Source organism: Podarcis liolepis (assembly GCF_965112155.1).
Source record: "Podarcis liolepis genome assembly, chromosome: 3".
NCBI lineage: Eukaryota > Metazoa > Chordata > Lepidosauria > Squamata > Lacertidae > Podarcis > Podarcis liolepis.
Window position 1 is genome coordinate 370,703 of NC_139557.1, and position 27,100 is coordinate 397,802.

Consider the following 27,100-nt stretch of genomic DNA (forward strand, 5'->3'; position numbering starts at 1 on the left):
CTTCCACAAAGGTGCCTTCCTTATATATCTTTATATAGCTTATCACCGATGTCTCTCCCACTAAAAAACGTGGAAAATGGCCTTTCCTGTCAAAGGAACAACAACCATTGCATCACTCTCCCTCAGTAAGCCTGTTGCTTCACTGGGTGTCTGCAACAGTGGTAGACACGTTAGCTAAGATCACTGAACTGACTAGGAGAAGAAATGAGCTTTGCTGGCAAGACGGATCTCTTTCCTTCAATCCTATGCAGAGACTGTGACCTGCGCCACTTCTTTCTCCTGTTCAACAAAGACTGTTGGCTTTCATACAAAGGGGGAAACAATCAGTGAAACGAACACTTCTGACAGGGAGACTGAGCAGCAAGCTTTGCTGCAACACAATCCTGTCAGTCCCAGCTGCAATGCAGCTTAAAAAATCCTTGTGCTGGCAAAAAGGGGCTAAATATAAAATGTAAATATGAAAAAGGAGAAAAAACAGGGACAAACAGTAAGAAACTTTTCTCTTTTCTTTTCAACAATGGGAAACAGGGAAGGGATCTCCTCTTCTGCTCTTACCTCCTCTACTTATTATTATTACACAGGACAACAGAGACAACAACTACAGGCTGAGGATTTGAAGCAAATAAAACAACCAGAATCCACTCTAAAAAGTGAAAAAGTATTAGGTTCTGCAGAGAATAGGGGACCCAACCTACACAATCAGAGGCAGGGAAGATCTGGAGAGCAAGATGGCTCCCCCCCCCCCCCGGAAGAGGCGGCAATACTTTCAGGGAACCCTGCCTAGAGCCTCCAGTTGGAGGAGCCATCCACTCTTGCAAATCCACCACCTTCTGAGGGAGTCTGTTACACTGTCTGACAGCTCTTACCATCAGAAAGTTCTTCCTAATGTTTAGTTGGGATCTCATTTCTTATGACTTGAATCCATTGGTTTGTGTCCTGGAACAGGAGAAAATAAGCTTGCTCCCTCTTGCATGTGACAGCCCTACAGATGTTTGAATATGGCTATCATATTTCCTCTCGGTCTCCTCTATTCCAGGCTAAACCCCCTCAAGCTCCTCATAAGGCTTGGTTTCCAGACTCTTGATCATCATTCATAAAAAGAGGGGGGCGGGGGAATGAGATTTATCTGGCATGACTTGTTTTTGAGAAACCCATGCTGGGTCTTTGTAATCACAGTAATCCTTCTCTAGGACCTTTCCTGGTATCAATAAGGTCGCCAGTCGGTAATCACTTGGGTTTTCTGTTTTCCTCTTTTTGAATATGGGGACATCATTTGCCCACCACTGATCTGCAGAGGCCTCACCTTCTTCTCCAAGAATTCTCAAAGATTATAGAGGCCCTGAGATTAAATCTGCAAGTTCTTTTAGTACCTTTAGATGCAGTTCATCAGGCCACGGAGACTTGATTTCTTTTAAACTACCTAAGTGTTCCTTTACCACCTCTTTTTCGGCTACAGTTCCCTCCTCACATCATTTATTCTGTTATTTGTTCCAGAATCACAGTTTTAGTCTTCTACCTACATAGCAGGATTTCCTAGATCTACACCACTCTCAAGAAGCAGAGGTAGAACACTTGGTGCTCTCCAGTTGTTAAACGACCAACAATGTTTTACTACAAATAACGTTTTACAGTATTTCATAGAATCATAGAATCATAGAGTTGGAAGAGACCACAAGGGCCATCGAGTCCAACCCCCTGCCAAGCAGGAAACACCATCAGAGCACTCCTGACATATGGTTGTCAAGCCTCTGCTTAAAGACCTCCAAAGAATTAATTTTTAATTTTTTAATTTTTATTTTATTATTTATAGCTGCCTATCGGATTATGCCTTCTCTTACAACCACAAAATAAAGCACAACATACCTGGGAGCCCTGGCGAGCCAGGAAACCCTATTCCTGGTGGACCTGTCTGGCCTTTTTCACCAGGCAGGCCAGGCCTTCCTGGGATCCCTGGATCTCCTTTGTCACCTGTGCAGTTAAAAACAAAATGACTCATGTTTAGTTCTAACCAGTGCTTTTTTTTGGGAGGGGGTACGCAGGGGTACGCATACCCCTGAACATTTTGTGAATCTTTGCACTTTTGTCCATTTACTGTATTTATTTCCCCCCAATCTGAACGATAAAATTGTGATTATCTTGAGTCAAAATGAGAGTACCCCTAAACACTTTTTCAGAAAAAAAGCACTGGTTCTAACACAAACGAGAATTTGGGTGGAATGGGAGAGCTACAGAACAATTCTCCACATTAATATGAGATAAACTACCTTGGATGCCCTGAATTCCAGGGGGGCCAGGAATACCATCTGCTCCTGGAGAACCAGGCAGAGAAATGACGCGTCCAGCTTCACCTTTGGGTCCTTGTAAGGCATTAAAAAAACACATGCTTGTTAATTTGCTGGTATCACTCAGTTGCTTTACATAATAAGTAACATTATCTCAATAATATACTCTCCTACATTTAATGGATGAAAGAGGAAGAAGAGAAGAGTAACTCAGGTTGAAATCCTAAACATACGTACTAGGAAGGAAGGAAGCCCCACTAAATACAGCAAGACTTGTTTCTGAACAAGCACGCACAGGATCCTTCCGCACCCAGCGAAGAATAACATTTTTACCATACTGGTATACTGTTACACTATTACTAGCACATAGTCATTTTGATTCTTTTTCCAAATAAGCTTTCTGGCGTTTTACATTGGTTCTTTCCCCCCAAGAGCACCAGCAACTAATGTTTTAAGTTGCTTCCCTATACAGGCATACCTTGGGTTACAAATGCTGCAGGTTGCGCATTTTCGGGTCGCGGACCACATCGAACCCGGAAGTACCGGAATGGGTTACTTGCGGGTTTCGGCGCTCGCGCATGCACAGAAGCACAAAAATCACATCACGCACATGCGCAGATGCGCCAAATTGCATCATGCGTGTGAGCAGACACAGCACTTCAGGCTGCGAACACTGCGGGTTGCGAACATGCCTCCCGCACGGATCACGTTCGCAACCAGAGGTATAACTGTATATAAAGCTGAAAATATTATCATAGCTACACATGAATAGAAGTTATGGGGAATGGACTTTTTTTACCTGTGCATTTTTGTTCTCTGAGGTGCTACCAAGGCTTTCCTTAACCTGGGGGTGGTCCCTCCCTCTGGAAGACACAAGATCACTTGCTCAAATTCTTCTCCAATGGGAGAGACCACCTTGTCTGGCTTGTGCCAGCTGCTATGAAGAAATGGTTACATTCTGGGAGAAAAAATATTTTTTAAAATTTAAATTTAGTTATATACATTGCTGGGAGGGGAAGTTTTAACTGTGTGAAGAGATAAATAATAGCTCCCATTGCTGGGAGGGGAAGTTTTAACTGTGTGAAGAGATAAATAATAGCTCACTTCTGACCGAAACAAGGAACAGCCTTCACTGGCCAGGTCAGAGGGCAGCTAAAGCAGAACTGAGAGACTCTGGTTTACATGGCATACGTCAAGGGAAGTCCTCTAGGAACTAGTGAGTTGACTTGCAAATGAGAATAAAAGTGTAAAGAGCCTATTAGCTGTGCAAAGGGGTAAGAACTGGAGAAATAATATAGCTACTTCTCTGAAGCAACAGTCTCAATCTGAAAGCAAGAATAACATCATTTTAAAAAAGCAGAATTCAAGTAAGAGTAACCTATTTTTATTTTTTCCCAAGTCTTTTATTTTTTTGTATGAGATTTTTATTTAACTTTTTCATAATACAATAAAATAGTAACTAAAAATGTACAAATAAGGATAAAAAATACGGAGTCTTCTCTAAAAGTAATTCTTCTCCCCACAGAAGATAGTAAGTAGCTCCTCCCAGCTCTCACCTGGGCTCTTTCCTTTCTTCTCCCAGCCTCTCACCTGGGAGACCAACATTTTCCTGTCTCTCACCCAGGGTCCTCCATCAACCATCTCCCACCCCCATGAGTATACAATTTCTGGACTTTAATAAAGGCACCAGACATAGGACTCCAAAGGAAGAAGGGAAAAGATTGAAAAGAAGAAGAAGAAGAAGAAGAGTTTGGATTTGATATCCCGCCTTTCACTCCCCTTCAGGAGTCTCAAAGCGGCTAACAATCTCCTTTCCCTTCCTCCCCCACAACAAACACTCTGTGAGTGGGGCTGAGAGACTTCAAAGAAGTGTGACTGGCCCAAGGTCACCCAGCAGCTGCAGGTGGAGGAGCGGGGAAGCGAACCCGGTTCACCAGATTACGTGACTACCGCTCTTAACCACTACACCACACTGGCTCTCAAAACAAAGGAGACAAAGAAAAAGAAAGAAAGAAAAATAAAATAAAAGAGATAAAAAGACAGAAGAAAAAGAAACATTAGAGAAAGGTACAAAGAAATAATTTCCAATTTTCCATCTGCCAGGTACATGAAAAAGGATTGTTTAAAACATTCAGTCCATGCTTACATCCATCTTCTCCACTTTCTGTTAAACAATATAGTGGTGCCTCAGGTTACAGACGCTTCAGGTTACAGACTCCGCTAACCTGGAAGTAGTACCTCGGGTTAAGAACTTTACTTCAGGATGAGAACAGAAATTGTGTGGCAGCAGCGGGAGGCCCCATTAGCTAAAGTAGTACCTCAGGTTAAGAACAGTTTCAGGTTAAGAACGGACCTCCAGAGCGAATTAAGTTCTTAACCAGAGGTACCACTATTTTTTTTAAAGTCAAGGTGTCTCAGAATCATTCATTTCTATTTCCGAAGCAAAGTCCAATTGGTAAATGTCAATCACATGTTTTCTTCTAACTTTATCTCCATTAATTCCCACCACCATTACTCCATATTGAGTAAATAAATTCTCCCATCCATGTCCATTTAAAAATCTCTCCACTGTGGTCACATATTGGGCTAATATTCCATATTTATTATTATTGTACATCCTTTAGTTCACACCCAGTTTTGTATGTTCAAATTCCATTTCTTCTTGGTTTTCCATTTCCTGTTGTATTTATGATAATATCCTGATCTCCTCTTCTATGACCTTCCATTTTCATTTTTTCCAATCTTTTTTCCATAAATTTAGTAGCAGCATTCTCTGAATTTGCTCCAAATCATATGCAAAATAAATTCTTTCTGCTAGAACTGAAAAACTGAAGTTTTCCCTAAGCTTTTTTTTTAATTATCTCAACTCCATCAATGTAATTTCCAGATAATTATCCATTTCATCATTTGTGATTTTATCTCCTCCTCCTCCAAATCCTTGTATGGAGGGCATTTCCATTTCAGCATCTGTTTTCTTCAGTTAAGCTATTCCATGCCAATTTTTAAGTAGTCCAGTTGGCAGAACATGAGGCTCTTAATCTCAGGATTTTTGGTTCGAGCCCCACATTGGGCAAGATCCCTGCATTACAGGGAGTTGCATTAGATGACCCTTGTGGTCCCTTCCAAGTCTACAATTCTATGATTCTGTGATCATCCAGTCCTTCCAGCTTTTCATTGATTTGGTCTGAAGCCTCTAGGTATCCTCCATTTCCATTTCATATATCTCTGATTCATTTTCTTTCCCCCTTTCAACAACTCTTTTTTGAGAATGCAGGACCTCACTCCTCCTTGCCTGTTCATATACTGGTACCTTGTACACTGTTATGTGCTTTCTGAAGGACTCCATAGGATGCTACCTTATACTGAGTCAGACTATTGGTCCATCTAGCTCAGGATAGTCTACACTGACTGGCAGAGGCTCCCCAGGATTTTAGGCAGGGTTTTATTCCAGCCCTCCCTGCAGATGCCAGGCATTGAAAGTAGTCATAGAAGGCTACAATTCATCACCATGGGAGTTGTCTTATAGTGTCCCACAGAGTTCCAGGTTGTTCCACATGCTATTTAACATATATACAAAGCCACTGAAAATATTCACCAGGAGATCTGAAGTGAAGTGCCATCAATATGCAGATGACACCCTGACCCAGCTCTTAATTCTTTCTTCCACCTAAACAGGGAGAAATGACTGAGGTGTCAGACTGGTGCTTGGAGGAGATGATGGGTTTTGTGTGTCCCAAGTTCTCATCTCTAGGGGGTGGGGAGACAGCCTCTTCAAGACAGGATGGCCCTTCCCTGGAAGAAGCAGGTCCACAGCTTGGAGGTGCTCCTGGGTACATCATCAGTGCTGGAAGTTCAGGTGATCACAGTGGATGGTTCACTATATATGGTCCTTTTTGGATAGAAATGACTGCCCTTGAAGACAATTTGAAAACTTCAATTGGTTCAAAATCCACCAGTCAGGTTACTACCTGAGGTGCCGTTTAGATCTCACATAGCCCAAACAGCTTCACTGGTTTTCAGTTTCTTTCCACCAAACTAACAGTCTAGCTTAGTGAAAATAACACCCTATATGAGGAACAAGCAGGGTTCAAAGCTGGATATAGTACTACTGACCAGCGTTTTACACTCTCCTATTATCAACAAATACACCAATCAAAACAAACATAATCTGTTCGCTGCTTTCATTGACCTATCTGCTGCTTTTGACTCAATCAACCGTAATAGACTGTGGGAGAAACTCTCAAATGCCAATATATAATTACAACTATTATTATTAATTCATGAATTGTATTGCGGCACCAAAACACGAGTCAGAGTGGGTTTCAAGGGAGGTCTGTTGGAAGCATTCAAGACATCAAAAGGCGTGAAACAAGGCTGTATATTGGCTCCCACACCCTTCAACTTTTACATAAATGATATGGTGCCACACCTAGCACTGGCGCAACCCCCCCCCCCCATCAATTAGCAATAGGGAAATATATTTGCTGTATATCGATGATGTGGTCTCCTATCACTCTCCTGATTAGGTCTTAACAATCTGCTTACAGCGTTTAACATGTATTGCAAGTGGGAAGACCTCGTCGTGAATTACCCCAAGACCAAAATTATGGTCTTTGGGAAGCGTAGTCCCAGATTCAAATGGAAAATGGATCAGCAGAATCTGAAGCAAACATGCTCCTTCAGATATCTGGGAGTTCTCTTCACTGAGGCTCTGTCATGGAAGGGGCACATTGAGGCTACAAAACTCAAAGAGCAGAAATCTTGTGGGGCATTAATGGTGAGTGCCAGTTACTAGAACCTGTGTTGAAAATCATTGGCAGCAAAGTGGTTTCCCAGATGCTCTATGGAATAGCGATATGGGGCATGGACCCAAAGGCTAACAAAGCCTTAGAAATAGTGCAGAACAAATTCCTCAGGATAGTGCTCTCGCTCCCCAATGGGATCCCAGCTGCTCTTCTTCGTGCTGAAGCTGACGTGACAACAATACAGGCTAGAGTTGATTGCCTATGCCTAAATTATGTGAAAAGACTTCTTTCGGAGAAGAGATTTCCTGCTATGTCTTACATAGAACAGGAACAGACCAAATGCTGGAAGGCTGGCATCCAACGTCTCTTGTCCCAATATCAATTACAAGATCTTCAGGTGACCATGAAGATGGATAAGAGGCACTTCCAGATGCTTGGAAGCTGTGGCTGGATGGTTTCGTGGGAGCCGATTGAAACTAAATCCTTCGAAGACAGAAGTCCTATGGCTAGGTCGGGATGGCATGGGGATGAGGGACCAACTCCCTTCTCTTGCAGGGGCCCAATTAGTGCCATTGCCTTCCGTTAAGAGTTTGGGTGGAGGCACAAGTTACAGCAACAGCCAAGGCAACATTTTTCCACCTTCGCCGCATCAAGCAGTTGGTCCCTTACCTTTCCCGCCCCAACCTGGCCACAGTGATCCATGCAACGGTCATCTCCAGGCTTGACTACTGTAATTTGCTCTACGCGGGGCTGCCCTTGAAGCTGTCCCAGAAACTCCAGCGGGTACAGAATGCTGCAGCGAGGCTCCTCACGGGGTCTCTGCCATGGGAGCATATTCACCCAGTGCTTTTCAAGCTGCACTGGCTCCCGGTGGAGTACAGGGTCAGATTTAAGGTGTTGCTTTTGACCTTTAAAGCCCTTCACAGCCTAGGACCCTCGTACCTACGGGACCGCCTCTCCTGGTATGCCCCACGGAGAGCCTCAAGGTCCATAAATAACAACACCCTAGTGGTCCCAGGCCCTAAGGAAGTTAGATTGGCTTCAACCAGAGCCAGGGCCTTTTCAACTCTGGCTCCGGCCTGGTGGAATGCTCTGCCTCATGAGACCAGGGCCCTGCAGGATCTGATTTCTTTCCGCAGGGCCTGTAAGACAGAATTGCTCCGCCTGGCCTTTGGCTTGGAGCCAATTTGATTCCCTCCCTCCCTCTGTTTCTTTTTTCTTTTCCTTCTCCTCCTGTGATGAGGCTACATTTTAATATTTTTATGTTCCATTATTTTAATGTTGTATTTTATTTTTGTTTTTAAGTTGTAATCATTCATCTTGTTTTTATTATTGTTTGTAAGCCGCTCTGAGCCCGGCCTTGGCTGGGGAGGGCGGGGTATAAATAAAAAATTATTATTATTATTATTATTATTATTATTATTATTATTATTATTACTTAAGAGATTGTCTCTTTAGGTCTGATGCAGAAAGGGATCTAACCATGATTGCTTCTACCAAGAGCTCACCATGGTTCCCACTTATCAAAACAGAGCATGCCCAAGCCAGATACCTGACAAAGCTCCCACTTGCTGTACTAAGAATCGCTTTTACAGAACTACGATTCCAGTTGATGCCCTCGGCAGTGTTGGATGGACGGTACAGCAAAGTACATTACAAAGAGAGACTCTGTCTGTGTGGACAACCCTGCGTGCCATTATTTATTGCAGTGCCTGTTATACCGTATTTTTTGCTCTATAGGACACTCTTTTTCCCCTCCAAAAATTAAGGGGAAATGTGTGTGCGTCCTATAGAGCGAATGCAGGCTGCACGGCTAAGCCGAAAGCCAGAACAGGGAGACGGAGCGCTGCGGAGCGCTGCGTCTCGCTGTTCTAGCTTGGGGATGGCTGCGCAAAGCTATCCCTGAAGGCTTTGGAGCGTAGCAGGACCTCGCGCTGCGCTCCAAAGGCTTCAGGGATCTTTGAAGCTGGCGGTGGGGGAAAGCAGTGCTTCCCCCCACCGCCAGCTCCACAAGCTCGGGGGGCAGTGGCAAGGCTGCACGCAGCCTTTGCGCTGTTCCCCGACCTGCTCTTTGGGGCTGGTGATGGGGGAAAGTAGAGCAGGTCGAAAGGAACCTGAAGCCTTCGGAGTCCAGCGGGAACTCCTGCCGTGCTCCAGGGGCTTCGGGTTGCCTTCACTGAAGCCTGGAGAGCGAGAGGGGTCAGTGTGCACTGACCCCTCTCGCTCTCCAGGCTTCCAAGGTAGCCGCCTGAAGCCTGCAGAGCGCAGCGGGAACTCCCGCTGCGCTCCGTAGGCTTTGGGTGAATGCACCTTGAACGCACCTTGTTTTAGAGGGGGAGAACAAGAAAAAAAAAATCCCCCTGTTCCCCCCCTCCTATGGTCTGGTGCGTCCTATAGAGCGAAAAATACGGTATATAGACCCAAGAGACCGATTTATAAAATCCCTGTTTACGAATGGAAAGCATTTGGATAGGGGGGAAATGGCTTCTGAGCGACACTGACAACTTTGTTACTTTATGTGCTGGCAACTAAGAAGATCAGGAAGAAGGAACTAGACAAAATAGCAGTCAACTGCAAAGGGGATTCGGATATTTAATTTGGCACATCATACCTGAGAATATTCTGCTATTCTATTCTATTCTATCTAATGCAACAAATAATTTTAGTAGCTGTGACTGTGGTTTTATTTATTTATTTAATAAAATTTTTATTAAGGTTTTCACATATTTTTAAGACAAACACAAAAACATAAACAACTACAGACAAACACAACACAAATAACAAATATAATTTTAAACCCTTAATTTCTTAACCACTTTCCTTAACTTCCCCACACCTCCCCTTCTTGCATCCCAATTCCAATAGTTAACTCAGCAAGTTCTTATCCCCAACTTTTACCTTATTAATACTTTACTTAATTCGTCTTAATTAACCAAATTTAACTTATAGACCTCAATTAAACCACAGTACTCATCATTTACGCCCTTTTCTAAGGTCGACCCAAATTCCCTTCCACAAATTTCCCAATTTTTATATTAATTACAAAACAAAATAACAAAAAACAGCATATAATTATATACCCTTTGGATTCCAAAACTCTCACCCCCCCCCTTTCCCGGTTTCGGTCCCCAAAGAATATCCATCAGTCTATCAGTTCTCAGCCTGGATCCCTCACGTCCGAGGCCTTCAAATCTCTCTCAGTCCCTCTCTGCCGGTTTTGTTGATAGTCCTTTATGTTGGACATCGAGTCTTGGAGAAGCTCTGTCCCAATAGGGTCTATGTTTCTTCCAACCAGACCTCCATATTCAAAAGTGGAGCCCAAATAATGTTTCTTATTCCTTTTGAATCCAAATGACCCAAATGTCCCAAAAGCTCCAACTTTCACCTTAATCAAATTTGTAATCCATAGGTCTTCTGATCTCCCCATAGGGAGATCTCGCCAATCTTCATTCTCGAATTCAAACCAAATTCTCATCATCCAGGTCTTGTTTTCCTTGTAATCCATTTTTACAGGTCTCTGGTTGTCCTTTTTCACCTGCGGCATTTCAGCTCCTCTTTCCCACTCCTCTGAGACAACACATATCTCTTCTTGTTCAGCTGCAAAATTTTCTTGAGTCAAGTCCTTGACGCAATCAGCAAGATTATTTACTTTAGAATTCAAGGTTGTAGCATTTGTAGCCAAAGCTGCACTCTGATCTTGTAACTTTCCCAAGAGAAAAAACATTCTATCCAGCTCAGCCTGTATTTTTCCATCTGCAGCCATTGTAATGTCTCAGAACCCCCTCTAGAGGGATTCTAGTTACTTAGTATTCTTTCTCCAACAGTCAAGTTACTTTGTTTTTGCTTCTTCTTTATTTTCAACGACTTAAAGTCAAATGTAACAAAAATAACCAGCAGAAATAACAAAAGGCAATTTTTTCTAACTTTGACAGCTCGTTTGACAGCTGTCAAACTCTTTAAGTCTCCTCAACAGGCTCTCTCGCGGAACACTCCCGAATCCCGGGGGGTTGCACATCAGCTCTTAAAAATCACTTCTTATCCTCCAGCATAGTACTTATATTGCCAATTCGTGAAATTAATAACTTTTATCTCGTAAAGAGAGAAGTGGTCTCTCGACCTTAGTTATCCAATTCTTGCTTTAAATTGTCTACAAGAGGGGGAGGCGGACTTCCTTTTAACACCCCCCCCCGATCGTGCCAAATTCAAAGAAAAGGAGATTTTTAGGTCCAATTTCTGTACTACTCACGGGTTGTTACTTTTGCAATCCAAATGTTCAAGGAAAGAAGTCAGCGCTCTCCGGCCATGGCTTGTGGCTTCACTCTGTAGAAGAAGCGGTCTACTCACAGCACCACGCCACTCTCCGTCCCGCACTCCGAAGCCTTTAAAAAGGCTTCTTTGCGGGCCGGGGGGGCGCAAATGGTGCCCGCCGAGTCACCAAGTCCACAGGCTTCAGCGCCTGTGGTTTCTGAGGGTCCGTCTTCCACGGAGCTGATTCCCTCCGGAGCTGGGAGGGAATCCGCCATTGGCCTTTCGCGCTAACCCAGAAGTGAGACTGTGGTTTTATTGTATGTCTGTGTCCGATGATTTTTATGGTTATTGTTGTTTTTTATTTCTTGTTTTTTCTTTTTGTTCTTCTTCTGAATGATGCCATGGCCTATGGCTAGCACAATAAAAAGTTTAATTGGAATTGGAATTGGAGTTTCTTTCCAGGCCCAATTCAAAATGTTCATGTTGGGGTTTAAAGCCCTAAATGACTTAGTCCCCAAACAAGTGGAAGACCACCCCCTTCGCTACAGCAACCCTCAAGTGGTAAGGAAAGCAGAGGAACCCTCTTCTTAGCTCTTCCACCCTCAGAAGCTTGAGGGCTGGTTGCTTAGGAGAGGACATTCTCTGTGGCAGACTCAAAGCTGTGCAGCTCTCTCCCCAAAGAGATACACCTGTCATCTTCATTATACAGCTTTCTGCCAATGCTCTTTACATCTGACACCTGAAATGTATATTTTAAGGATTCACCTTGTTTTTCTGATTGTAAGTGGCTTTAAACTGTTTTTAACATTGTGTTTTAATTGTTGCAATCTGTCCCGAGAAGCAAGGATGAAGATTGGGTATAAAATAAATCATAGTTGTACAGGAAACTATTAGACACTCTTACTCTCAAATGTGAAAATCAAAAGGTAGCACTTTTTAGATCTTAATGTAAGTTACAGAATTTGAAAAGCACTGAATCTTAGCTTTATTTCTCACTAGCTTATTGGTTCTAACATTACAATGTTGTCCTTTACAGTCTTTTTTCAAAAACTCATGAACATCACATTGCATGAAGTTTCACACCAGTTCTGCTGCTATTTCTGTGACTGGTTTTTTAAAAAATATTTTGTGCAGTTTTAGTATTGCTGAAATTGTCATCTGGGTAAATAGTAGCTATTTGTATGACTACCATCAGTAGTGTTACCTGGAAATCCTGGTGTGCCGGGAATCCCTGAAAGACCTTTGTCCCCTTTATCACCAGGTGGCCCAGAGGGCCCGATCCCTGGGGAACCAGGAAAACCTCTCTCTCCACGGGGTCCTGGAAAACCACTTATTCCTGGGAGGCCACGTTCTCCTTTTAACCCAATTGTTCCCTGGTTTTAAGAAAACAAGAAAACAATAACCTCTTCACCTTATACATCAAAGAGTAACATTTATTTTATGATATTGCATTAGTTTAACTAAAGTAGCTGGATTAACCATTACAATAAACAAGCTCCGGCCACACTGGATTATGAATAAATGTTTTCCAGTGTGCATAAATTCTGTTCCTGAAACGGGATCATTTAAAATTACTTGCTGCTCAGAATACAGTTGCCTCTCATTATAAGGAGTGTTCTGATGGTGTTTCCTGCTTGGCAGGGGGTTGGACTCGATGGCCCTTGTGGTCTCTTCCAACTCTAGGATTCTATGATTCTATCTATGGAGCCCCATGTTGGCTACCCCTGATGTACAGTCACATTTACAGGTGTCAGGGACTGCTTGGATGAGGAAGAGTGGTGGAAGCTTCCCACTCAAGAGACCCCCAGAGGAGGGAACAAGTTGGGAGGTACTAGAAGCAGGAAGCTTGAGGGATCATTCAGAGGCAGAAGCAGGCAAATGGCCCAGAACAGGGCAGAATGATGAGGTTTCCAGTTTGGATGCAGGTTGCAACAGAGACAACAGAGGGGAGCCAGGTCCTGCATCTCTCCCCCAGAGCCATCCTGACAGCTCCTCTGCTGACGGCTCTCCGGCCCCACTTACCCCTAGGATGTTACATGTTGCCGAGCAACGAGCCAGACAGGCATAGAGGCTCCTGGAGCTCACTGTAGAGGAAGATTACAGGGGAGGAGCCCTAACTAAGAAGGCTTGAGAGCGAAGGAGGGGCTGCATGCCAGTTCAAGCAACTTCTTAATTAGGGGAGTTTGCCTTTATGAGCCTCCTTGTATTTTTTCCTTTCCTTAATACAGAAACTAACTGCAAGTTAGCCTTGCATCTTCCTCTCTGACCTGCTCTTCCTGTCAGCCCTTTGCACTTTGCCATAAAGTCACCAAACCTACATCTTTTGTGGTAGTGAGTGACAAAGGTTTGGCTGTCACAGAATGTCACAGACTGGGTGAAAGTGTGACATCAGGGCCATTGCACAACAGATAAATGTAGTAATAAAATAAGAACAAAGTGTCAGACCCATTCTTGAAAATATCAACATGGGGGAAAATTAAACTCAGGTTAACAGTGATGTTTAAACACAGTAAGTGCACCAAAAATGTTGAGAGCTACCTAGTCTACTTCCAAGCAGGTATTATTGCAGGTATTCAGCACTACATGCAGAAATATTGTAATGGGATTTATCTGCAAGAGCGTTCCAGTGAATGAGAACTGTAACGTGGAGTGTTGCTATCAGATGTGTATAAGAAAGAGAGGGTGAACGTGCTGACATCTTGTGACACTAATACCCTACAGTTAATATAGTAGACAGTACAATGGGCAAACATAGACATGCACCTACCGATGCACCTTTAAGACCTGGGGCACCTGGCAGGCCATCCCGCCCTGGTCTTCCTTCTCTTCCAGGAACACCTGGAGGTCCAGGGAATCCTGGATCTCCTTTATCCCCTTTTAAATCAGAGTCAAAGAAAACATCTCCGGGTTCCCCTTTTGCTCCTGGGCTTCCTGCCAGTCCAGGTACACCTGGAGGTCCCTGAAATGACATTATAGCACCATTAAATAAATAATAAAATATATTTTAATAAATCAGAAAAAAACTAAACAACCTCAGGTTTTAGTGCTAGATATTCAGGTGACAAATAATGAATTGCCAAGATTGCTCATATTCAGTTTTTCTGTGTGTGTTGCTATGAAATAATACAGACCTCTAAATTTCCAGAGAACCATGAGAATCTGAACTTGCCACTCCTTATAGCCAGACAGGTCTAATGGAACCAAGAGCTTACTATATATATATATACTATATATATAATATTCAAAATTATAACAAGACATATTATCCAAAGACATATCATCCTTGTGCCCCCCCATTTTTCCTCCCTCCCCCCTCCCACACAAAACCCACCCCCCATCCCACCCCGACTTCCCTCAGTTCCAGTCTTTGGTTTCTCTAAGAATGCTGTTTTCTGCATGTTACAAAGTTGTATAGATTCTCAAACTATTTAGCTGATTATTATCAATAAAAGGTTTGTGAATGTTTATTCAAAACTGGAACCAAGAGCTTACTGAAATGTTTGGAAAGGTTATATAGTCCTTCTGTAACTTTCAACTCAGAATACATGTGAAGGATTGCTTATTTAACAGTGCATCCACACACTCATATATAATTTGAATCTTCCTGCACACAAGAAGCTCACATACCAAAGAAAGTAAACTGAACAAAACCATGCAGCTTAAAAGACACTGTAAAGGGGCACTGTATCTCTCTTTTCAAAACAACACAAAACCAAACAAAAAAACAAAACAGCAAAACTGAATATGCTCTAAGCCAAGAAAGACTCTTTATATATGTGAAGGATAGGTTGATGCCCCAGACTACCTGGTTGCAATGAAAGGTGAAATAGTTGTGGTGCACCAATACGGTGTTTAGCTCTGAGATGCAGTGTACTATGGTGATAGCCACCAGTGATAGCATTTGAAGAATATAATGTGAAGCGGAATCAATTTGTGGTTCAAATGGAAGGCTCTCTATTGCTGACAGGGTGGTGTATCTCTATTGCTGACAGGGAGGACAGAAATTAATGCTGAACCAGAGATGAAAGCAGAGTTGTCCCTCTGAGGATGCACTTCAGGAAAGGGTGAGATAAGTTGACTTCCAGGAGGAAGATGGTGCACTAGACAATTTCTGTCAACAGCTCGTTGACAGAGATAATTATGTGGTGATTCTTTTCTCCTTTTAGTTTTCATTTAAATTAGTTTGTTTTTAATTGCTCTGTATCATGAAAAAGTTTCAATAATTTTTTATGGGGGGAAAAGGACTATGAGATTTTGGATAACAGCCTAGAGAGGGAGTATGCCTGCCTTCAAAGAGTGTTCAGCCTGAGGACAAGCCATTCTGGAGAAATGGAAGATGGGAGACTCCAGCTCTCCTGGGGCAGATACTGTATCCTTTGCTGTTTACCCAATGACAGTTCCATGGGGATAAGAGAATAGGAATTATATACCAAATAATAAAATACATTTCCTTAGTTCATTTGCTGAGATGATGTGCCTTGAAACCAATTACTGTTATAAAGCCATTATCTTATCTTATATGCTGCTGAAGAAATGGCTGTGAAATATTTGGATCATTTACTTACTGTCATTCCTGGAAGACCCTCAAATCCAGAAAGGCCCCTGTCACCTTTAGCACCCTTTGGTCCTGCAACACCTTGTAAAGAATAGGAAAAGATAAATGTAACTTACAAGTCTGAGGGGTTCTGCTAAGAAATATTTTTCATGCCATTTGTTCTTCTATAATTTGATATTCTAAGAAAATTCATTTAAATATATAAAATATTTCCAGAAACAATAAAAGTATACTGCTTAAAGCACTGTTTATTACAGCGGTTTTCAACCCGTGTGCTGTGGCATCCTAGGGTGCCTTGGATGATGGTCAGGGGTGCTGCGGGCAACCCTGCCCTCTGGCCCTCTTTCCTTCCTTCCTTCCTTCCCTCCCTCCTCTGATGCCCTCTTGCTTCTCTGCCTCCCAAGAGCCTGCACAGCTGTTTGTTGCAGCAGCCCTGGCTACAAGCTCCGCAGGCAAATGGTGCCTCTGGGGCTGGTCAGGGGGTGCTTCCCAGCCCCCTGTGGGGCAGTGTGAGGAGGCACATTTCTTTGGGGTGGGGTGGGGGCAGCTCAGAGACTAGGGGCGGCAGCTGCGGCTGCCTAGAGGACTCCCAAGGATAGGGGGGAGGAGGCTGAGGGAACACTCCACAAGGGAGGGTGTTCGAAAAAGGGTGAGAGGCTGCCAGCTCTGCAGGCAAAGGGTGGCATAACCATAATAATAATTTATTGTTTATACCCTGCCCATCTGGCTGGGTTTCCCATAACTGGGCTCCTGAGCCTCACAAGGGTACAGCAGAAAGAATGTAGTTGGTCAAGGGAGCTACGGACTCAAAAAGGTTGAAAACCTCTGGATTATTAAGATCTAATAATGTAAATTTAGGATTATTTGAGATGATTTTCAAAAACAGATTTTTATTTTAGTATTACACTTGAGCAATCCAGGATGGAGTGCATGTACAGCAGTATCTTCTATCCAGACAGAGAATACAAAAAAAGGAAATCAGTTCCTATAATGTCACCCACATTGATGATAAGTCACTTTCAGAGAAAAGCTCACACAAGAATTTCAGGACTGCTGTAGAGAATGCTGAAACTTTACAAAACTATAAGAACAAAAATAAAAGATCACAAAATGGTATGGATATTGTGGAGATGTGGCACTTGTGTAACATATCTTCCAAATAGCCATAACACATTAAAATGGCAACATTAAAATGGGCATGTGCAAGATGGATGGGTGAGAAGAAAATGGGAACTTCTTCCTGTAAACTCCTGCTCATAATAGAGTGAGGAGGGCATTCTCAATCCTTCAGGAAATACCTTCTCATCTGAAGAAGGAAGAGCCGGATTGTACTTTGCTGAACTTTTGATGGCTCTGTTGAGGTGCTGCTTCCAGATCAGACAGGAAAGAGCAAGGATTTCCTCCAGAAACAGAGAAAGGGTGGTCTTGTGTGGCCCTAACTATTCTCCCCACATGTGTCTGCCATCCAGAATAATGAAGCAATTTTTTCATCAGCCATTGTATTACAGTAGGTATCAACATCTTTGAAGCTTGCTGCCCGCACCATTTTGTATATGAAACAATGTGATTGATGGAATAAGAGGAAGGCAATGCAAATCCTGGAGGAATCTAGCACAAATCCTGGAGGAGTCTACCACAGTGCTTATTTTGTACTTTACCTGGTTCTCCTGGAAACCCCTGGGGGCCTGGCTCACCAGCTAGGCTGGGTACATCACAGGTAAAACAGCCATCACCTTTTGCCCCTATATTAAAAATACAGAGATATTTATCAGAGGGTTATGCTTAAGACCTTTACAAACCAAATAGTAATTCCCACAGAAAATAACCCTAATGTTCTCACTCAAGAAATATGACATTTTTACATATTTTCTCAACTTTTACTTGACTGTATCACACAGTTGAATCACGTTAAGATTGTGGATAGTAATTAAAGAATATTTCAAAGGTAACTGTGACAACAAAAGCTTCCTGGCATATACTGAATGAGTCTTGTAACGTAATGGTGGAGAAAACTAGAATCAAGAAGGAGAAAAATAACATTAGAAACTGTGTAAAGAAAATCTAATTGCAAAACGAGTATTGCAACGAGTATAGTTGGAAGGTTATTTTTCATTGTAAACAAAATCACTTTCTATTTCTTCTTTTCTTTTCTCTATATTTGTAATTTGCCAGATTATTTGTAATGTGTAATGTTTGTATTGTATGTATTTTATGTTATATACACAATAAAATAACAACAACAACAATATTGTGGTCCCTAAATCCTTCTCATATTTACTACTAGCAAGCAAGATGTTCCCCATCATATATTTGTGCACCTGGTTCTTCTTGCCTAAGTGCGGAACCTTACATTTGTCCCTACTGAAATTCATTTTGTTAGTTTGGGCTCAGTTTTCAAATATATTAAGGTCATTTTGAATCCCTATTTCTGTCTTCTGTGGCATGAGCCACCCCTCTCTCTTTGGTGTCATCTGCAAATTGTATGTGTATCCCCTCTATTTCTTCATCCAAGTCATTTATAAATATATGGAACAACAACAGGCCCAGGACAGAACCTTGCAGCACCCCACTTGTCGTTTTTCTTCTTTAGAATAATGAGGAACCATTAGTGAACATTCTGGGTTTGGTCAGTCAACCAGCTACAAATCCACCTAACAGTTACCTTGATCAATACACATTTCACTAATTTCTTTGCAATAATATTATGGAGGTATTTGTCAAAAGCCCTACAGAAATAAGAATATACTACATCCACAGCATTCCCCTGATCCACCAAGCTTGTAATTCCATCAGAAAAAAGGAGACAGATTCATCTGGCATGACTAGTTTTTGAGAAACCCATGCTGGGTGTTAGCAATCACAGTATCCTTTTCTAAGTGCTCACTGTTTGATTATCTGTTCTAGGACCTTTCTTGGTATCGATGTCAAGCTGACTGGTCAGTAGTTACCTGGATCTTCTTTCCCCCCATTTTTGAAAATGGGTACATTTGTCTGCTTCCAGTCCACAGGACCTCACCTGTTCTCCAAGAATTCTCAAAGAGGCTCCAAGATTACATCCACAAGCTCCTTTAGTACCCTTGGGTGAAGTTCATCAGGCCCTGGAGATTTATATTCATTTAAAGTAGCCAGGTGTTTTCTTATCACCTCTGTTCCTATCTTTGGCTGCGGTTCCCACCTAGCATCCTTTATTCTGTCATCACCAGGTTGGACATTGCTTTTCTTTTTGGTGAAGACAGAAGCAATGCAGGTGTCAAGCAGTTCTGCCTTCTCTTACCCAGTCGCATTGGGGTGCAGGTGGCGCTGTGGTCTAAACCACCGAGCCTCTTGGGATTGCAGATCGTAAGGTGGGCAGTTTGAATCCGCATGACGGGGTGAGTTCCCATTGCTCTGTCCTATCTCCTGCCAACCTAGCTGTTCAAAAGCATACCAGTGCAAGATAAATAGGTAGTGCTATGGTGGGAAGGCAAACAGCAGTCCTGTGTGCTCTGCCTTCCGTCACGGTGTCCTGTTGCACCGGAAGTGGTTTAGTCATGCTGGCAACATGACTTGGAAAGCTGTCTGTGGACAAATGCCAGCTCCATCAGCCTGAAAGCGGAGATGAGTGCCGTCCCCATAGTCAATTTTGACTGGATTTAACCACCCAAGGGTCCGTTACCTTAATCCATTAGGATTTCTCCATCTTCTCCAAGCAAGGGACCTACTACTTGCTTCTTCTTCTTCAAAGCCAAATAAACCTTCACTATTTTTAATCTCCCTTGCAAGCCTGAGCTCGTTCTGAGCTTTGGCCCGCCTGACCTTCTCCCTGCAACTGTTGGTTACCCATGTATATACTCTTCCTTTGTGAGTTCTCCTTTCTTCCATTTCTTATACATGCTCTTCTTAAATCTCAGCTCATCTGTAAGCTACAATGGTCTCATTAGATGCCTCCCACTTTTTTGTTGTTGGAATTGTCTCCATTTGGTCTTCAACATTTTACCTTTGAGAAACTACCATCCATCTTGGACTCCTTTTGAGCATTTCTGACCATGGAACTTCATCCAGTAGTTCCTTAAGCTTTTTAAAATTGGCCTTCTTAAAGTCCAGAGTGTATGTGTGACTACACTCAGTTTACTCTTCCCTCTGTATAATGAAACCCCAATGCACATGATCACTTATTCCCAAGGTTCCTAATACTTCCACTTCATTGATCTGTTCCTCCCTGTTGATGAGGACCAGGTCCAAGAGGGCTGACCCTCTTGTTGCTTCTTCCACCTTTTGAGAAATGGAATTGCCATTGATGCAATGGAGGAATTTGTTGGTCCTTACATTCTTGCCGGTGTTTGAGTTCCAACAGATATTAGGGAAGTTGAAGTCTCCCATGACTGCTATATCTCTCCTTTTTGAATGTTTAGTAATCTGCTATAGGAAGGCATCATCCAAGTTTTCAGTCTGGCTTGGTGGTCTATAGCAGACATCCATAGGAAGGTCACTGGTTTTCCCCCTCTCCTACAATTTTTACCCCTATACTCTCCGTCTGCCTTCGCTGCTCCAGGTCATGGATGGGTACACATCCCTTACATAGAAGAAGAAGAGGAGGAGGAGGAGGAAGAGTTTGGATTTGATATCCTGCTTTATCACTACCGTAAGGAATCTCAAAGCAGCTAACAATCCCCTTTCCCTTCCTCCCCCATAACAAACACTCTGTGAGGTGAGTGAGGCTGAGAGACTTCAGGGAAGTGTGACTAGCCCAAGGTCACCCAGCAGCTGCATGTGGAGGAGCAGGGAATCGAACCCGGTTCCCCAGATGACGAGTCCACTGTTCTTAACCACTACACCACACTGGCTATATAATGCTATATAATATAAGATATATAATGCTACTCCACCCCACCCTCTTTGGTCTATTCCTTTTGAACAGGTTATACCCGAGTTCTACATTCCAGTCATGTTGCCTATTAGGTTATATTTGCCATCCTGTATTAAGAGCTCAAGTTCTTCTTGCATGCTTCCCATACTCTGCATTTGTGTAGAGAAAACTAAAATCACGAGTCATGCCTCTGTCTCCCTTCACAGGGAGTCAACTGTCACCACTACACATCTCTTCCCTTTCTGGGGAACGGTACAAATTGTTCTGTACACTGTTCCTTCCACGGCCACATCAGTGTGTTCTGAGGTCTGCCACTGCTGTTCTTGCTCCTCTGGCTGAGAATTGGAGAATTGGTGTCCAAGATGAGGGAATGGAATCAACTTTGTAGCTCTAGAGGCACAGCATGCCTCCTGACAGTCCTGCCTTTCTGTGTCACATTCCTCCAGGGGTTCATCTCCTGTATTGGTCAAGCTAGCTGGGGGCTGCTGAGTCACATATTCCCTGACTTCATTTGAGAACCAAGAGCCTCTGGCATTTTTTAAAATTACACTCTCCACAGAAATGCAGGGATGGAGAAAGCTTCACTTGTTGCTTGTTGCCTATCACCAGCTGTTAAAGGTGCACTGCCTTGATTCACTTTGAAGAAAGGGAAATAGTGATTCTGGCATTGGAGAAGATAGGGTGACTCCTTCCTAGGAGTCGCCTGTCACTGCACACAATCAGCAGCGGCTACCTCCTCCCAGGAAAAAGAGGGGGCAAAGTGACTCCAACTCAAGATGAGAAAGGGGCAACTAGGCAGCTCAACTGCATTTTGCTAAGTTATATTTTGTTGATGTGCTGGGCAGGCTCGAGTCATTAGGCTCAGAGGCGGAGCTAGCTGCTCTGGCACCTGGAGCGGCACACATGCTGTGCACCCGAGGGCGGGGCTAGCTGCCCGCAGGGGCAGGGCGAGGGTCCCAGGGGGGTTCTGCCCGTGGCATCCCAGGGGGGCGGCAGTGATGTCACCCCCCCTCAGAGATGACACCCAGGGCGGACCACACCCACTGCACCCCGCCAGTGATTAGGTTGTCACTATACATTCCTTGGTGCTTTTGTGTATGGCAAATGTGCAGGTGTTGTTGGTGTGTAATGTCCTGCTTGAAGGATTGCTGCAGTGTTGGGAGTGACGTGCAGAATGGACCTTGTGGGATTATCTGCTGATACTGCTCTACTATGTCTTTCTTTGCTGTCCCCTGAGCTGCCTGAATGTGCCCATGCCATGCGGGTATGAATAAGCCCCTGGAATAGCAGGTTCATGGAACTGGTTGTCTAGAACAAGCTCTGCTTCTTTTACCTGGAAGGTTCTATATCTATGTATATCCAAGGTCAGTGTTGGTACCTTTTTCTCCCCTTTCTCCCAAGAAGCCATGCTGGCCACGAGGCCCAGGAGGGCCTGGATCTCCAGGCTGCCCAGGTTGGCACTCCAGAATTCCATCTGCAGTTTGAATGGGGGGGAAAAACACAGAATGGTTTCTATATGGCAAATCCTATTTCTAAAAAATATATGTCAGTGACATGGATCACTCTTACTTGAGTGAAATGGTAAATCACAGGTGCTGCTTGGACCAGTTCTCACAACTGGGGTAGCTGGAAAAAGAGCTACTATTGTTGTAGAAACTGCTGCTGGTTCTATCTGCAACCAGATCCTTCACATGGGACATTTCTCCATGAAACCAGAGCATTATCATGACTAAATATGGACCTGGACTGCCTGCATGGCCTTAAGGCAACCACTGAAGTATATTCCTCTAAAACATAATATGTAGTTATAATAAAAAGTAAACTAAAACAAAACAATTATAAATAAAATAATAAATGAATAAAAATAATATGTAAACCAGAGCTGTTGTATACACATTAGCATACAAAAACCTGAATTGAGATGCCACAAAATCATATATATATTATCTGCTTGCTAAATTTGCTTGGGAGGCTGATTTGGCTTGAAAATAGCCCACAGGATATTTGAGTCAAAATAATGCTAATATTCTCAATTCTAAGATTCTTTTCCAAATTCAGTTTTTTACACACTAAAAGTTCATTTACTTCCCATATTTGGCAAACAGTACACACATTTCCCCTTACAGTAGGACAATTTGCATGTGTTTGTGTGAATATGTCAGTTTCTGCAAACATACAGTTCAATATTTTGTGCAGCAGCAAAGGAAAAAGTTGAACTGATTGTACATTTCTGTTCTCTGGAGCGTGAGGGTGGGGGCATATACCTCCTCTTAGGTTTCTGTCAGAATGACACTAAGGAGCCCAGCACCTGACAGCAAACCACATATAGCCCTATCAAGTGAACTTCTATATAAAAACAAAAGGGCACACATTGAAGAAAAAGAAACACTGTACTGAGACTATATTAGTAGTTGAATGCTGATAAATTCAGACATCCAAAGAGAACAAACCAGAGGCTACAGGCTCTGATTGTGAAGATCATCTGCCTCTCTTTCAAATATGGCTGGGAAAATTCTTCACCATGGAACCTCTTGAGAAAGGACATTTACAGTATGCTTCAGTTATTGATTTCTCCAGTGATTGGGGTGAGAGATGTCTTTAGAAAAGCAATTCATTTGCAGGGTAGCATTATAGTCTCATCTGTGGGACACAATATTTTGGAAGACACATTGACCAAAGGCTTCACCAGAGAAGGCAAGTGTGTGGCTGTAATAGTGAAGGTAAACTAAAAGGCAAGTTCTATAAACTGCAAAAGCAGCAGAACTCGAGGAATTAATTGTGATACCTGAAGGGACAACTTATTCTGCAGCTGCTTCAGGAAACTGTTTCAGCCAGCAGAACCCCTTCATAGCCTCCTAGAGGCCTATAGTTGTTGCTTTCTCTCTGCTTGCACGGACTGGACATTGCCCCCTTCTGCTTGGAGCCTCAATCTCTTATGTAACAGGATGCTCTGCTTCAGAAGAAGAGGCTATGCAGTAGTTAGGAGGTGAATCTGAAACCTGTATGTCAGACTAAATTCTGAAATATGTAGAGGATTAAAACTGCCTTGGGAAGCTGCCCTGGGAAGCCTTCCCCCTCAGACCGCTCTGGACCTCTTCCTTCTGAACACATCCCATCAGGACACATCCCAGAAGATCGAGAAGAGACACGGCAGAGCTCAGTCAGGAATCAAATATGAAGACACTTACTTGTGAAACCACTTAACCAAGCCAAAGTCAAGGTTTTGAAACAGGAAACAGAAATTTCTTCTAGAATGAGGCACCACATCTGAAAACAAATTCATTTAACCAATTCTAAAAAAACCCATAATTTTCTTTTTAACCATTATTATGACCATGGGCGTAACATTTCTTACTATCTTGATTCTTTTGCACTTTAAAAGGACTGTATACTTTTGACTTGCCTGTTGCAAAAGGTGGGCCTGGAAGCCCTGGTACACCGGGAAGTCCTGGAGGTCCATCTCTTCCTTTTGGCCCAGGCAATGAAGATCCAGGAGACCCCCGGTCACCCTTTTCTCCTCTCTCGCCCGGAAAACCAGGTGCCCCTATTATCCCAGGACTGGGTTGCCCTTGATTACAATAATGCAGTGAAGTAGGCATCAATAAAACCAACAGAAAAAATATTGACCAATAAGTTGTTTAATAACAATAAAATAATTGCAACACCATAATATCAGCTGAGATACCATACTGAGATACCATACTGAATCTGATCCTAAACTACCTCATGAGTTCAAACAATAGCAAGATACCGTATTTTTTGCCCTATAGGACGCACCGGCCCATAGGACGCACCTAGATTTTGGGGGGGGGGAATAAAGGGCGGGAATTATTGTTTTTCCCCAGGCGCGGGGCTGGGGTGGTGGAAGCCCGAGCTTCCCCCTCCCCCAGCCCCCAGAATGGGACCCAGAGCCATGCCGAAGCTGCATGCAGCTTTGGCATCGCTCTGGGAGCTTGCGGGGCTGGGGGAGGTAGAAGCCCTCTGCCAGCCTCCAAACCAGGTTGGGAGACAGCAGGATGGCACGCTGCGCCTCCCTGCTGTCCCCTGAGTTTGCAGGGCTGGCGACGGGGAGGAGCAGGCTTCTCCCCCCCCCCCCCCCGCCAGCCTTCTAACCAAGTCGGGGGACAGCGGGAAAGGCGCGCTGCGGGAAAGGCGCGCTGCGAGTTTGCGGGGCTGGCGGTGGGGCTCTCCTGAAGCCTGGTGCGCACCGACCCCTCTCGCTCTCTAGGCTTCAGCAAAAGCCTGCATTCACCCCATAGGACACACACACACATTCCCCCTTCATTTTTGGAAGGGAAAAAGTGCGTCCTATAGGGCGAAAAATACAGTAGCTTATTTATCAGAGCTACTTGTTCAACCTAATTCCTAGAAACATCCACCTGCATAGGGCCTATTGAGGGCAGTATTTTCCTAATGAGTTCCGCCAGTGTTGCCCCCCCAGCCCCCCTCCCTCCACAAATCTGCTCCAGAGGGTTAGGGGAACCCCTAGAACAGATTTAGGGAGCAAACAGGGAGAGGAAAGGGGGAGAACATTCCATTGCACATGCAGAAATTTCTGTACTGACAGAACAATTGCCATAGTGCTATGCTGGATTCCACTCGTGAAGTTCAAACATGCAGAGTGAGCTTGGTGAGCTGTTTATGCGCAGTACTGAAACAATATGCCCAAGAGAATTTTTTGTAGAAATGTGTTAAACTGGGCACTGACGTTTGTCTAAAAGTTTTTTTTTCTTGTTCCCAGCAGACCTTGGTGCAACCCATTTCATCTTAAGACTGTGACCAAATGTAGAATTAAGGCTCCAGCATCATCCAAACTCGCTTCCCCCTCTCCCCACATTGCTCTGTTTACCATCTAGCCTGATGAAGAGATCACGAGAACTTAAAAGCTTCTGTGCCATTCTGTGATATTTTGGTGGCCTTAGAAATGTATTGCCCTAATATGGATTTTGGAATTCTTTTAGTGGACCAACACTTTTATCTTTTTGTGCAAAAAGTTTTAGAATTTACGTGGAAAGGCAATACGCACCCTAAAACAAGACAACCAAATAATGAAACAGTCTTACCTGGTGGACCTGGTGCCCCTGGTAGACCTGGAAAACCTGCAAAAGCAAAGGTAGTGGATTCTTAGATAGTAAAGATTTGAACTGCTTGGTATAATTCCAGGGACAGTCCTAGAATTACAGAAGCCTCCCTCGTTTCTGATTTGATCTCATAATGTCCCGGTTTTACTTTTTCCCCTCCTGCACATCTCGGAGAACAATTAAAAGTGATGCTGGGGTGGGTGTAGGTGTATAGGTCGCTGGATCATCATCTTGTCGTGGTGAGTTGGCTTGCATGTTCCTATGACCCTTGTGAGTGAAGCTGTCGGGAATCTCATACTCCCAACAGGGTCACTCAAGGTGGTGAGGTCAAAGGGAAGGAGCTAGACAAAGAATGATCCAAGAAGTCCTTAATGGCAGAAGAGGCGGATGATAACAAGCGATATGTTACAATGGCTGTGGAGGCGGATGAAGGCTGCAGCAGATAGGAATCTACCGGTTTGTCGTGACTACTTCATGCCATCGGAACAGAGCCCTACTTTGAAGACTATGCGTTGGTCAACGTGCACTGATCTACACACATAAAACAAATCCACGCACAGGTGTCTTCCAAAAACCCAGTCCAAACCCCAAAAGTCCTATGGCAATTGGCAAATGGTAATTGGGGCAGGATCGTGAAATCTGGAAGCCCCTAGTCATGAACCGGCACATGGGTGGTGGATACAGATTCAGTTGTTCTGACTCTAGGAAAGAGGCAGTTGAGCAGCTCAGCAGCTGTATCCATGACTGAGCAGCCCTTTTTAGGATCCACTCTGCTCACCCTGAAATGGGGGAGGGGCTAGAAAAGGTGCCCTAAACATAGTCTGCCTTCCCTTTTCCCTGACTAGATTACCGCGCCCAGTGGGGTCACCACTTAGCGGTCATAAAAGACAATTGAACTTTGAAACATGGAATATACGGACTTTGTCAGATAACACAGACAGCGAGCGTCCTGAACGCAGAACTGCCATCATTGCAAGAGAGCTGTGACATTTTAACATCGATATTGCAGCACTTCAAGAGACTCGAAGAGCAGGCGAGGGAAAACTGAAGGAAGAAAAAGGAGGCTACACTTTCTTCTGGAAAGGTCTATCTGAACAAGAACATTGAATACATGGGTAGGCTTCGCTATCAAAAACGATCTTGTGAAGCTCCTGTCAGAAGTCCCTATTGGCATTAATGAGCGACTCTCAACCCTTCAAATAAAGCTCACCAAAAACCTACAGGCTACTATTATAAGCGCTTATGCACCAACACTGAATGCCGATGAAGATATTAAAGAAAAATGTTACTCTCAGCTGGATACCGTCCTATCAGAGACGCCTAAGGAAGATAAAATTATCCTC

At 43.6% G+C, this 27,100-nt stretch overlaps 1 protein-coding gene across 2 annotated transcripts in view; it reads right to left on the reverse strand.

Annotated features, from left to right (window-relative positions):
• Positions 1-27,100, reverse strand: part of COL4A1 (collagen type IV alpha 1 chain) — a 141,782-nt gene that overhangs the window by 62,860 nt on the left and 51,822 nt on the right. For both annotated transcript variants that reach the window (XM_083495039.1, XM_083495040.1), the window contains exons 20-28: positions 25,740-25,775; positions 24,080-24,244; positions 22,055-22,150; positions 17,489-17,572; positions 15,841-15,911; positions 14,043-14,234; positions 12,480-12,648; positions 2,265-2,357; positions 1,864-1,968 (exon numbers count right to left, since the gene is read on the reverse strand). In XM_083495039.1, coding sequence (XP_083351165.1) covers positions 1,864-1,968; positions 2,265-2,357; positions 12,480-12,648; positions 14,043-14,234; positions 15,841-15,911; positions 17,489-17,572; positions 22,055-22,150; positions 24,080-24,244; positions 25,740-25,775 — 1,011 coding nt within the window. The remainder of the gene's footprint in view (positions 1-1,863; positions 1,969-2,264; positions 2,358-12,479; positions 12,649-14,042; positions 14,235-15,840; positions 15,912-17,488; positions 17,573-22,054; positions 22,151-24,079; positions 24,245-25,739; positions 25,776-27,100) is intronic.